Raw genomic sequence first — 14,778 nt, 5'->3', positions numbered from 1 at the left:
GTGGATAAACTGAAGCACAGACTTTGTTCTCATTTTGCTGCTTATCTTCTGCAGCAGCGCTACTCCTACAATGACAGTAAGGTGGCCCTCCCCAGTATCCCTGAATTTAGCAGCAGCAGCAGCCAACACGTCTTAATCCTTCTCTACAGTATTCCTTGACCTCTGTCACAGCTGACAGCACTGAGCCATTTCTCCCTTTCACACTGTCTTACCTTGGATTCCGTAACACTGAACTCCTCCAGGTTTCCTCCTACCTCGGTTCCCTCCATTCTGAAATCCCCTCCCTTGCCCAGACCTTTAAGTGTTACTCAAGGCTATGCTTTTGACTGAATTTTCTTTTACACACTCTTCCAGGATAATCTACCTCATCTACTTCTAGTTTTAAGGACCAATCGGATGTCACCTGTATCTCTAGCCCAGTTCTCTCTACTAGAAACCTTCACCGGATATACTATAGGCATTTCAACCAGAATGTATTTGCTGAAGGATGGTTTCTAGACTACTTTAAGTCTTCTACAACCCAATCAAGCTGAGCACCATTTTGAAACAGCTTATACAGAAAAGCCTTCTTTTCAGATGTCGTGAAGGAGGAAAAGGTAGCAACTCTTGCACATGGCTTCTCTGGGAAAGGTTATGTCCAGCAGCCAATGTAGTTACAACTTCTCTAACATAGTCAACAAAAGAGTCCAAAATGCAGTACTTGAGTGCAACCTCAAAAACGACAGAGTGATCTCTGTTCATTTCCAAGGCAAACTATTCAGTATCACAGTAATCCAAGTCTATGACCCAACCCCTAATGCTGAAGAAGAGGAAGTGAAACGGTTCTATGAAGACCTATAAGACCTTCCAAAACTAACACCAAAAAAAGGTGTCCTTTTCATCATAGGGGACTGGAATGCAAAGTAGGAAGTCAAGAGATACCCAGAATAACAGGCAAGTTTGGCCTTGGAGTACAAAATGAAGCAGGGCAAAGGCTAACAGAGTTTTGCCCAGGGAATGCACTGGTCATAGCAAACACCCTCTTCCAACAACACAAGAGACGATTCTACACATGGACATCACCAGATGGTCAATGTCGAAACCAGATGGATTATATTCCTTGCAATTGAAGATGGAGAAGCTCTATACAGTCAGCAAAAAACAAGATCAGGAGCTGACTGTGGCTCAGATCATGAACTCCTTATTGCAAAATTCAGACTTAGATTGAAGACAATAGGGAAAACCACTAGACCGTTCAGGTATGACCTAAATCAATTTCCTTATGATTATACAGTGGAAGTGACAGATACAAGGGATTAGATCTGATACGGTGCCTGAAGAACTGTGGATGGAGAATCACAACATTGTACAGGAGGCTTGTGATTAAAACCATCCCCAAGAAAAAGAAATTCAAAAAGGCAAAATGTCTGAGGAGGCCTTACAAATAGCTGACAAAAGAAGAGAAGCAAAAGGCAAAGGAGAAAAGGAAAGATATATCCATCTGAATGCAGAGTTCTAAAGAATAGCAAGGAGAGATAAGAAAACCTTCCGCAGTGATCAATGAAAAGAAATAGAGAACAGAATGGGAGAGACTTGAGAACTCGTCAAGAAAATCAGAGCTACCAAGGGAACATTTCATGCAAAGATGGGCTCAATAAAGGACAGAAATGGTATGGACCTAACAGAAGCAGAAGATATTAAGAGGTGGCAAGAATACACAGAACTATACAAAAAAATCATCATGACCCAGATAATCATGATGGTGTGATCACTCACCTAGAGCCAGATATCCTGGAATGTGAAGTCAAGTGGGCCTTAGGAAGCATCATTATGAACAAAGCCAGTGGAGGTGATAGAATTCCAACTGAGCTACTTCAAATCCTAAAAGATGATGCTGTGAAAGTGCTGCACTCAATATGTCAGCAAATTTGGAAAACTCAGCAGTGGCCACAGGACTGGAAAAGGTCAGTTTTCATTCCAATCCCAAAGAAAGGCAATGCCAAAGAATGCTCAAACTACCACACAATTGCACTCATCTCACACACTAGTTAAGTAATGTTCAAAATTCTCCAAGCCAAGCTTCAACAGTACGGGAACCGTGAACTTCCAGATGTTCAAGCTGGTTTTAGAAAAGGCAGAGGAACCAGAGATCAAATTAATGGATCCAACATCCATCAGATCATAGAAAAAGCAAGAGAATTCCAGAAAAACATCTACTGTTGCTTCACTGACTACACTAAAGCCTTTGACTGTGTGGATCACAACAAAATGTGGAAAATTCTTCAAGAGATGGGAATACCAGACCACCTTACCTGCCTCCTGAGAAATCTGTGTGCAGGTCAAGAGGCAACAGTTAGAACTGGACATGGAACAACAGACTGGTTCCAAATAGGAAAAGAAGTATGGCAAGGCTGTATATTGTCACTCTGCTTATTTAACTGATATGCAGAGTACACTGTGTGAAATGTTGGGTTGGTTGAAGTACAAGCTGGAATCAAGACTGCCAGGAGAAATATCAATAATATCAGATATGCAGGCGACACCACTCTTAAGGCAGAAAGTGAAGAGGAAATAAAGAGCCTCTTGATGAAAGTGAAAGAGGAAGAGTGAAAAACCTGGCTTAAAAGCTAACATTCAAAAAACTAAGATCATGGCATCCGGTCCCATCACTTCATGGCAAATAGATGGGGAGACAATGGGAAGAGTTGAAGAGACTGTAGTTGTCTTGGGCTCCAAAATCACTGCAGATGGTGACTGCAGCCATGAAATTAATAGACACTTGCTCCTTGAAAGAAAAGCTATGATCAACCTAGATAGAATATTAAAAAGCAGAGACATTACTTTGCCAACAAAGGTCCATTTAGTCAATGCTATGGTTTTTCTAACAGTCATGCATGAATGTGAAAGTTGGACCATAAAGAAAGCTGAGTGCTGAAGAATTGATGCTTTTGAACTGTGGTGTTGGAAAAGACTCTTGAAAGTCCCTTGGAGTGCAAAGAAAGCAAAGCAAAGCAGTCCATCCTAAAAGAAAGCAGTCCTAAAGATTCACTGAAAGGGCTGATGCTGAAATTGAAGCTCCAATACTTTGGCCACCTGATGCAAAGAACTGACTCATTGGGAAAGACCCTGATGCTGGGAAAGAGAAGGCAGGAGAAGGGGATGACAGAGGAAGAGATGGTTGGATGGCATCACCAACTCGATGGACACGAGTTTGAGCAAGCTCTGGGAGTCAGTGAAGGACAGGAAAGCCTGGCATGCTGCAGTCCATGGGGTCATAAAGAGTAAGACATGACTGAGCAACTGAACTGAACTGTGCTGAGCCCCGTGTCAATGCTTCCAATAAGTCATCTCAAAAGATGGGCCTAATACTAAGCACTACGATCAGAGTAAACAACAAGTTTCTCCTGGCTGAAGCAGGGATATTCATTTTGCTGCTTATTTCCCCCTAAAGGATGTTAGTTTATCACTGATTAGAGACAGAATATGGTTAAGACTCAATAAATCTAGTTTTTTTTCCTAGCCACATACTTCTCTTTTATGAAATTGTGCATTTTAAAAGAAAAACATACTCAACACCTACTAGACATAGCTAACATTGCTTTTTTTACCCAAAAGGAGACAATCATAATAATTTATTGAAAAAGGCCAACACAAAAGCAGATCAGTTATCCTTTTCATCCCATTCTGTTCTGAGGTAGTTGTCTCTCACTTCTCCAATATTCCTCACATTAAATCCAGTGGTTCCAACTTATCATCTAACTTATCACATTGAAAAATGTGAACACTATATTGTATCCCATGACACTATCTTAGTTCAGGCCAACCACCATTAAAAGTAGTTATTTCCACGAATTAAAGTTGCATGTTTCAGATATAAAAGTAATGTCTTTTAAATCTTATCTCCATAGTAGTATAATGTTTTACAAGTCAGTCTTCCTACACATCACTTAGTTCATGGGTGCTACGTACTTACCATGTGTCAGGCAGTGTACAAAGAGCCTCACAATATTTAACTCATTTACTCTGTGTTAGATCTCTATTTGAATCCTGGCTGGTTATTCAGACAGACTTAGTATTTGAAAACAACAAATACTGTTGAGATTTGTGAACACTGATGCAGGCATTTTTGAGGCAATCTGCCATCCTTTGACCCAAAAATTCCACCTCTAAGAATCAATACTAAAGGGATGTTCACAGAAATACTTCAAAGATACATGAATGAAATGTGCGTAGTACACTACTTATTGTAATACTGCAAACAACCCTAAATATCCATCAACAGTGAAATGGTAAAATACATTATTGCTCATGCATACAGCTGTATTGTTAAACAATTCAATAAGAACAGTGACTATATAAAGAAATTAACAGAATGCATGTACATTAAAATGACTGGAAGAAATATTTACAATTATCTTTAAGGACAAAGGGCTCCTCTGGTGGCTCAGAGGTTAAAGCATCTGCCTCCAATGCGGGAGACCCGGGTTCGATCCCTGGGTAAGGAAGATCCCCTGGAGAAGTTAATGGTAAACCACTCCAGTATTCTTGCCTTGAGAATCCCATGGACGGAGAAGCCTTGTAGGCTACAGTCCACAGGGTCGCAGAGAGTCAGACACGACTGAGCGTCTTCACCTTCACCTTAAGGACAAAAGCAATGGATTTTTAAATACATAGTGTTGTTGTTTTTATGTATTATATGCACACATTTTTCTGAAAAAAAAAAAAAAAAAAGACAAGCAGCATATACAGAATTCAACAGTGGTTACTTAGACCAGGGGCCTAAAGCCTTTTGCTCTTTATACACTTTACTTACTATAACAAGTCTCGATTGTTTTTAGTAATGAGGGGAAATGTAAGTAGTTTAAAAGAAAAAACACCTCATGGTACCCTCTTCCAACCATTACTAATATTATACAAGAATACACTGCAATTTATGAGATCTCATTAAAGCTGAAAATTCTGGATAGTTCAAACACTACATAGCCTAGCAAATTAAAAAATTAGTAACAGCAAGTAAGTTTTAGCCATTAACCATTATGTATGTGTTAGTCACTTAGTCAAGTCTGACTCTTTGCAACCCCATGAACTGTAGCCTGCCAGGCTCCTCTGTCCATGGAATTCTCAGAAAAGAGTACTGGAATGGGTTGCCATTCCCTTCTCCAGGGTATCTTCCCAATCTGGGGATCGAACCTGGGTCTCCCACATTGCAGGCAGATTCTTTACCATCTGAGCCACCAGTGAAGCCCCCATTAGCAAAAGGAAACAGAGACCTAAAGCAAAATCTGTTTACAAAAGGATTCCATACAGTTTATGGGCAAAACTTTTCCTTTTTGGTTCCCTGGGCGGTATCCTTCCATTTGGGAGACTAGTGCAGGCACCCGAGAGTATTTCCTGAATCCTTCCCACAAAGCGGGTTTCAGGTAATTCTAAAAACAGAACTGATTATGAAGATGTCAACTGACATTAATGCAGCAGGAAACTTCTTCCCACTGGACCAAAGGAAAGAAAAAATGTGGTACAATCTTTTTTTTTTTTAACTGAAAAAATAATTTTCAAATTAGGGTTACGATCTAAAAGTTACTATTTTAAGTATAATTTGAAATTCATAATCCATTCTCCCCCAACAGAAACTATGATAATTAGGCTCCTAAAGCCAAAGTACTCAAAGTGTTAGTCGCTCAGTTGTGTTCAACTCTACAACCGAGAGCTGTTGGATTATAGCCCTCCAGGCTCCTCTGTCCGTGGAATTCTCCAGCAAGAATCCTGCAGCGGGCAGCCATTCCCTTCTCCAGGGGAATCTTCCCCGTCTGCGTCTCCAGCGTTGCAGGCGGACTTTTTACTGTCAGAGCCACCAGGGAAGCCCCTGGTAACCAACAGCAGCTACTAATTTCTTTTCTTTTTGTCTTTTTTTTTTAAATAAAAAAAGCCTATCTATTTATGCCAGTTTAATCTATTCTACAATATTATAAATACATTCCTAACAGTATGGTCTCATCAAGATCAAAACGGACACAGACTTTGAAGACAGTAAAGCAGAAATTCCCAAGTTACTTGTAAATTTTAAAGTCCCTATACAGGCAGAGAACGGATCTAATACACGACAAATAAAGCCACCCACCTAATACAACCAGACATGCAGAGGACAGGACAGAGGGAGAGACAACAACTGTTATCCACCTGCTCAAGCATCGAAGACCTATGCATACATATTAGTCATTTGTAGCTGGTCTACTTCCTCTGCTGGAATAGGTATATATGTTAAAGGGTTTATAAAGTTCATCCCCCTATAAAATTAGCTGTCAGAGAGCCAAATACAAGGAATGTATTTATCCAAACTTATAGGGAACAGACGTGTGATGTCCTTCAGCAGGATTCACTGTTCTATACCAAGTTTAAATTTGTAACATTTCTTTCCAAAAGCAAAAGAAATTTTATATACTATCTATCAAATAATCTCAATTTCCAGGACTAAAATGACAGAATACTTCTCTCAACACTGAAGTTGCTGACTACATCAAGCGGAGAAAATAAAGATATCTCACACAAACCATGTTCAAAAAGGACAGTGAAAACACAGATCACAATGAATGGAAAACTGATAAAAAAAAAACAGGATTTGTTTTTCTAAAAATTGCATAGATTTCTGATTTCACAATTTACCCAAATTTTCAGATCCATGATCTCATCTGATTTTCACACCAACTCTATGAGGAAGGTAAATCACTATTACTCCCATTTTACCCATGAGAAAACAGATTTAAGTATGCCACACTCAAAGACACAAGGCAACTACAAAGTGGGGAAAGGCTCCCTCTAGCTTGGGAACAGTATGATGTATCTGAAAGAGCAAGATGTTAAAAAAAAAAAAGAGCTACCCTTAAGTTCTGCTGTAAGGAAGAGGGGGAAACGGGACTGTAGACAAATGTGGAGACAAGGGAGGGTTTTATTAAAACAAGGGCAGTGTTTAGATAACTCTAGAAATGGAAAAATCAATGATGAAGAACAGGAGACCCAATGGAGTGACGTCCTTTATAAATGAGAGTTTAGGATGTCGTGGGAAAGTGAAGGAACTGGCCTTAGATAGCACTATCCACAATACAAAGCTATCTCCACAATCAAGAGAGGCTGTCAGGTAGAGTGAGAGTGGGACCATGTTGTTAAGCACTGTCACCAAACATACTGTGTATTTTCTCAAACTCACATAACCTTCAAAACGATCCTGAGACGGCAGTATTTCTGTGGCTGTATTCTTAACTTTACTGATGAGGAAACAGGCACAAAACTGGGTAACTTGCCAAAGGTCACATCAAGTGGCAAGTGCTACAGGCAGGACTGAAAGTTAGGCGGCCTGGCTCAAGAGACATGCCACACCTGACCCTTGCGAGGGAGTGATTATAACCACTGGCTCTATTTTAGCTGGGCAAAAGTGGAAGCAGTAACACGAGGAGAGGGCCAGAGAAAAGCAGTATGGATAAAATGGATTGTAAGTCTCCTAAGAACTGGAAACAGAGGAACGTTAAAGTGAGGTACCAAAAACAGATTACTGTGGACAAGAGGAAGAGCTCCAGTTACTTGCCATGATAAGAGCTAGTTACCACTCCTGGGTCTGAATAAATGAGTTAAGTAGAAGCAAAGGTCACCAGATGTGCAATTAATGAATGGAGATCAGACTGTGGACAAGACCATCATTCAAAGACAGTGAAACTACCAAGGCCATTGACTGTGACCCCAGATAAGTTACTAATCATGCTGGTCTCCAATTCTTTTTAAAACACACATTATTACATATTTTTCACAATTCTGGTTTTGTTTTTTTTTAAACAATGCCTACCACAGGCTGTGACACTCAGAATTATTGCGATTGTTTTCATGTGTCTCCCATGCATTCCTCAATTCACTCAAATCTAACTTCTGGCCCCACCGCTTCAAGGAGACTACTCACCCGGGTCACTTATGACCTCCAAGTTGCCAAACCCAAGTCATGTTCCTTGTTTTCATCTTACATTTTTGCAAGTAGCAGATACACTTGACCCTTTCCTCATCTTTTAAACTTTTTTCTTCTCTTGGATTCTTCCTCCTTCAAAGGTCGCACCTTGACTGCCTGACCTTTTCACTAGTCAGTCTTCACATGGAACAGCACCCCAGGTTTCAGCCCTAAGCCCCATTTCATTCCATTCTCACCAAGGCTCCTCAACTCTAGTAGCTCTAACGGGTAATTTAGGCTCTTGGGCTCAATTTTGTCCAGAACGGGCACTGAAAAAGGTTGAGGCAAGATGATCTCATCCATTCCCATGGACTGAGGTCAAACATACATGTGGCTTGTCATGTCTCTAACCCCAGCCCAAATTTCCCTCTGGAATTGAAATTCATAGCAAATCTCCTTGTCATTTCCACCTAAATGTTTAGTAGGCGTCTTAAATGTAAGTCTTTGAGTTCCCACCCCAATCCCTAAACCTGCTCCTCTCTCAACCCTCCATGTCTTAGCAAAGAACATGGTGTTCATACAAGTTATACAACTAAAACCTTTACTTAATCTTTTATTTCTCAACTTCCCCCACTACAACCCATCATCAGCTCTTCCCTTCCAACCATATCTCAAATCCCTCCAATTCTCTTTATATCTCTACTGTTACTTCCCTAGTCAAAACTTCGACTCCTGAAACTGTTGTGCAAGCCTCACTGCTCTTCATACTGTCTGTTCTCCAGACAGCAAAGTAACCTTTCCAAATCATAAAAGAAATATTTTTTCTGCTCTGCTTAAAAGCCCCCAAAGGCTTCCTATTTTACAATGAAAATCTCCAGCTTATTACAAAGCCCTACAGGCCCTGGCCTCTTGCCTAACTCTAATCCCTCACCTCTCTTTCCCCTCACCTACTAGAACAACAAAACAGGCCTTTTTTGATTCCCAATGCACACCCTTGAAAGTCCTTCCCTAAAGAAAACACTCTCCCCATCTCTGAGTGCTTATTATTCAGATCTCAGTTTAAATGTCACCTTATTTAGAAAGGTCTTCTGTGACCAGTCCATTTAAAAGTAGCCACCTAGTCATGCACTATCACATTACCTCACCCTATTTCAATTCTCTACATAACTCTTACCATTATCTGGTTTTGAAAACTTGTTTTTCAACTGATTTATCCCACTATAACGTACACACCATGAGAGCAGAACCTGACATTTTTAGTAAGTATTCAACCAATACTAAATAAATTAACATGCAAAGATTGAGGGATCACTGACTTGGCAATTCACCAAAAAATGTATTTAGTTCATTCAAAAGATCTTTACCAAACTCTTGTTGCTGTTGTTTAGTCTCTAAGTCATATCCGACTCTTTGCAACCCAATGGACTGTAGGCTCCTCTGTCCATGGGACTTCTCAGGCAAGGATACTGAAAGGGGTTGCCATTTCCTTCTCCAGGGGATCTTCCTGACCCAGAGACTGAACCCAGCTCAGCTGCATTGGCAGATGGATTCTCTACCACTGAGCCACCTGGAAAGCTCCCTTAAATGCTTCCTGTGTGCTAAGTACAGATGCAAGCCATGCCAGATTTCCCAGGTACTTCCAGTATTTTGTTTTACCAAAATGCCAAGAAACCTTAGTTTTACCTCTGTGATACAGTATTTTAATACGTTAACTACTTAAAGGTTTTAATAATCTAGGAAACTTCCATAATAAGGCACTATCTCCAGCACAACTCTATTATAATACAATTAGTCACGATGGGAACAATGTGCTAAAAAATGATGGCTAGTAAATCCTATATACAGAACTAGTACTCAAGCAGTATTTTGCAGCACAAATGTATCACCAAGTGAGATAATTCTTTGCAGATTACTGTACAGATCAAATACACTGTCTATACTAATTAAAACTACTGTACTTTAGCAACTGTCTTATCAAAAACTTCCAATGTATACACATAGCTTTGTTGTGACTTATGTAGTATTTCAGCTTGTGCACTTAATGTCTCACCTCAAACTCACTGTTGTTTTTCCCCCAGTTATTTTATAAGAGGAGATGAATTATTATTCTAATAATAAAAAGATTTTTGTAATGGTTAACACTAAGGGCAGTGCAAGGGTAACGGTCAAATAAATGGCACAAAATGGCAATGTTAAGGTTTCACTGGTTTTAAACAAAAAGGCAGGGGAGGACTTTCAACATTCAAAAACTAAAGCAAATAAGAGCACCTTAAAAACAAATCTTGCTTTTTCTACTGTGTCCGTCTCCTATGCTATAGCCACCGACTGAGCTAAGACTATGTAAATATGTCTCCCCAAAAGCCCCAGACCATGTCTCCCGTGTCCTTGCATTCCTCTGGTTCTGCCAGTCAAAGCTCACTGAACATTTACTTGTTCAGCAAACGAATCACTCCCATGATTCCTCTTATCTCTCAGTCCTCTTTCACTCATTTTTGCTCCTACTCCTCTCAAGCTCACAAGAGTTTCTACACCAGCCATTTCAAGTTACTTAAGTAATTTAAGGTTCCTTGGTTACTTCTAGGTAAAAAATCAAACCTCTGAGTGGCCAACACATAGGTTTCAGACACCAAAATCTGTTCATTTTATGTGAATCTCCCTAAAAGTCTCACTAAAATCCTACTTTTTCCCCTTTATTTTAAATTTATTTTCTTAATATCCTTGGCTATCTAGTTTTCACAAACAGGATACTTACAGTCTGCCGATAATTATATAATTTTCATTGCGTCTTTTCTTACTGGAATGCTCTCAAATACGGTATTAAAAATAAATGTTAATTTAAAAATCACTATAAAGATGCAATTAAAATAGCTCTAATGTTTTCCCCATTTCTGAAATTTAAGTCCATTAAAGTAAAAACCCACAAGTCATTTTAAAGTAAATGTTCCAGAATATCCCGATTAAATGTTTTCATTTCTTGTCCCAGACTAACAATGTTAGGTTTTACATTTATATAAACAGCAGCACAATTATACTTGGACAAACAGCAACAAAAAACTGAAGAAGCAACTCTGTAACTAAGCTTTCTGAAAATCTACCTTCAGAAGTATATGTTTATAATTCATATAAATAAACTGGAAAATAGCAACTTAGCTAATTATCTATACAAACACAATATTGGCTCTAAGATAATGAATGCATAAAATGCCTAAAGAGCAATACAAATCTAGTAGAACATAAATGTTTCAGTGGAGCTGTAGAAAGTCACTGCATATCTTCAATAAACCAGAAATATAAAACACTGCCGCCCTCCCAAACCTTTAGGTTTCAATAATTCTGGAACTAATTGTGAATACCAGTTGGTAAAGTTCCTGCAGCACCAACATTACAAAAAACTAAAGTCAACAGCTATTTTATGGAAAAATTTGGCTGAAAACTAATTAAACAGCTGCATTTTCACCTCCATCCTTTAACTTATAAGTACACAATAAGCAGTAAAGGAATATTCAGGAAGAATTTGATGTTAGTAACAGCGATCCACAGGTGTTGTCAATTTTGAGGACACTGAATTTCTCATTGAAACTTGGTATCTCTTGCACCTTTTAAGAATTTATCATGTAGCATATTTACACATATAATTAAGTGCCTTGAGCTAAAATCATTTTGTGCCACAATTTCAAAAAGCTTGGGAACTACATTTTTAAATAATTCAAGATGTAGAAAACTTCCTCCCTCAAAGGTACCCATTGATTAATAATCAATTCCATTTACTGACCACCAATTAAATACTATTTAATCTTCACATCTTTGTAAAACAGGTACATAGCAAATTATGTTAGAGCTGCAAATGGGAGCTCAGGTTTATTTAATTAACCAACACCAAGTAGACCTGGATGGGTGTGAGAGTTGGACTATAAAGAAAGCTGAGCGCCGAAGAATCGATGCTTTTAAAGTGTGGTATTGGAGAAGATTCTTCATAGAGTCCCTTGGGCTGCAAAGAGATCCAACCAGTCCATCCTAAAGGAAATCAGTCCTGAATATCAGTGGATGGACTGATGCTGAAGCTGAAACTCCAATACTTGGCCACCTGATGCAAAATGACTCACTGGAAAAGACCCTGATCCTGGGAAAGAGTGAAGGCAGGAGGAGAAGGGGACGACAGAGGATGAGATGGTTGGATGGCATCACCGACTCAACGGACATGAGTAAGTAAGCTCCGGGAGTTGGTGATGCAGGGAGGCCTGGCATGCTGCGGTCCATAGGGTCGCAGAGTCGGAAACGACTAAGCGACTGAACTGAAGGTCCCCGACATCCACCAAAATTGAATCAATTATTTTGAAAAATACAGACGGGCAGAAAGTTGCTGCTGTAAACACAACACTGTGACAACCTCAAAGGTGTACAGACTCACACTTCCAGAACACAAGAAGTTTACACTGAATGGCAATTTTTAGATCTTGGCATAAAGTTGTACTGATTTCAACACAGTGGCTTTTTGCAGTCACAAATACAGAAGATGACATGAGAATTTAACACGTGAAGTTCGAGTCGTCCAAGAGTTTACAGAAGAGATTCAGAGTTTTTATTTTATTTCTCCTCTGAAAGGCTGTTATTTGGAGGTTGGGTGCAGACTTCCGATCCTACAAGTTCAAGGCTTCTAACACAGGGAACTTGCTAATCTGGAGTTAAGTTTGCGCCTGGATTTATTGGAAGGGCTCTAATGCAACAACCTTCACCACCAAAAAGGCCTCGAAGTGCAATCTACGTATGGGTGTGGGCTGGGTGGCGGGAGAACTGCAGAAAAACGATTCAACATTTATGCAAATAAAAGGGTCACCAATTCTGCGGCGAAGAGGGCAAAAAATGCATTTTCACCACCCCTCACACTCACTCTGCGGCTGACGGAACCTGATACCATTTTATTTAAGGCTCATTATCTCCAGTTACCACCTCCAAGACCTCAGCGCCTAACCAGGTCCACGCAGGTATAGTGGCGACGCCTACCTCTCCCTCCCTAACCTGTGCACCCACACCCGGGAGCCCAGCTCGATCGCCCAGGCCACCCTGACCTCCCCTCCCCCTCTGGCCCCTCCACCGAGAGCGCCCAGGCCGAGGCCTCCGGTGCCCCGCTAACGTGTGCTTCACGCCATATGCCACCCGGGCTTCGGTGTCCGACCACTGCTTCCCCTCACTCCTGCCACAAAACTCACAGCCCACTCTGAAGGTTCGTTGGGCCGCACGCTGCCAGGTCCCTGGCCCTACCCGCGCCCGGAGCCCGCAGGCCTCATAAGCGCCCGGGTCCCTAGACCCTCCGCTCGCCATGCCCTCTCGGGTGCACCGCGGCTCTACCTGCTCAAGCTCCGCTCGAAGCTGAGGTCGAGGCCCCGCACGCGGTCCCGCCGCGCCATCCCCAGCCCAGGCCTTCCCGGCCCCTCGCGCGGACCGCCCCCGCTCCGGGCCGGGCCCAGCGCGCCCCGCCGCACTCACCGTCTCGTCGGGGTCGATGTCGATCTTGAAGGTCTGCTGCTGGAGGGTCTTCAGGGTGACCAGCATGGTGCCGTCGCGCAGCTCCGCTGCCGGGCCTGCTCCGGGTGCTGGCCGCTGGGCGGGGTCTGTGGCCTGGCGGGGCCCCGGGGTCGCCCGCGCTCCTCGCGCACTCGGGAGGAAGGTGGTGGGGGTGGGGGCTTGTCACATTCGCCCTGCAGAGCGGCCTCTCCCCCAGCCCTGGCCCCCGGCCGCGCCGCTGCCTCCGCGACTGCGGCCTTCCTCGCGAGCTCGGGCCACCGTGCTTCCTCACGCGCCCGGTTACCAGCCAGTGGGTCTGTCGGAAGCGCGAGGGGCTCTGCGAAAGCAGCAGAGAATCCGCTAGCTCACCACAGGCTGGTGGCCGCCATCATCGTGACTCGCCGAGACGCACCCTCCCCCCACCACCCTAAAAACCTGGGGGATGGGGCCGGGCTGGCGGAGCGCGCAGGCGTAGGGTGCGGCGAGGCTGTGCGCAGGCGCAGCCAAGAACTCCGCCCCGGAATTGGGGCGGGGTGGATTGCCGCTCTGGAATGCCGGCCGCCTGGATGGCGCGTGCGCAGGCGCAGTCAGTGGGCGTCTTGTTGTGGGGGCGCTGAGGGCTTCCTCGTCTCGTCTGTTTCTGGGGCCTTCTCCCGCCCGCTGTCGCTCCGCCTACGTGCAGACTCCGCCCGGTTGCCTGAGTTGCGCAATCCGTAGCCTGGGAAGCGCTACGTGGAGACACGACAGAGTGGCTGGCGAGCCTTGGAACTAGGGAACTAGAGGGTGGAAGGTCGGGGCGAGGTTTAAGTGAAAGGGTCGCGGGCAACCAGCGTAGTGGGCCAGCGCTTGCAGGGCGCTTTCTATGTGGCTGAACCCTTATGCTGGGATTCATTTACCCTGAGATCACTGACTTCAGCGCCAGACCACGTTAATGGACCTTGCGCCTAAATATAAGATCAAGTTATATCACTTCCCCAGGCAGATCTGTCCAATGGCACCTCATCTCATGAGTAAAAGTCAAAGTTCCTAGAGCTGGATACACAGCCCCTACCTCTTACATCTTATTCTCTCGGCTTGCACTAGACGTTGTTGGTGGATGTTCAGCAAATGCTCTCAACCTGAGAGTCTACCTTCACCCTTTCTGTTTCCGCTCTGAGTCCTCTTTTCCTCGATACCTGGGTGGCTCGACTTCTCACTTCCAATCTTTGCTCAGATGTCGCCTTCTCAGGGAGATCGACTCTGGATACCCGACTTAAAACGGCAACTTCCCGAGTTCCGTTACCCTGCTGTGTCTTCTATAGCACTTCAGTTCAGTCGCTCAGTCGTGTCCGACTCTCTGCGACCCCATGGACTGCAGCACGCCGGGCTTCCCT

The 14,778-nt window shown here is 42.9% G+C and overlaps 1 protein-coding gene across 4 annotated transcripts in view; it reads right to left on the bottom strand.

Moving 5' to 3' along the window:
* Window positions 1-13,813, bottom strand: part of RAD23B (RAD23 nucleotide excision repair protein B) — a 44,639-nt gene extending 30,826 nt beyond the window's left edge. For 2 of the 4 annotated variants that reach the window (XM_086315822.1, XM_086315825.1), the window contains exon 1: window positions 13,388-13,813. In XM_086315822.1, the coding sequence (XP_086171948.1) occupies window positions 13,388-13,453 (66 nt within the window). In that variant the 5' untranslated portion in view covers window positions 13,454-13,813. Of the gene's footprint in view, window positions 1-4,388; window positions 4,618-13,387 lie in introns of all 4 variants that reach the window. The other 2 variants (XM_086315824.1, XM_086315823.1) reach the window with 2 other exon arrangements.
* Between the last annotated feature and the right edge of the window lie 965 nt (window positions 13,814-14,778).

Source organism: Bos grunniens, chromosome 8 (genome assembly GCF_055505025.1).
Source record: "Bos grunniens cultivar Pamir isolate PY7600 chromosome 8, Bosgru_T2T1.0, whole genome shotgun sequence".
Taxonomy (NCBI): Eukaryota; Metazoa; Chordata; class Mammalia; order Artiodactyla; family Bovidae; genus Bos; species Bos grunniens.
This window is presented reverse-complemented; position numbering and strand designations above follow the sequence as displayed.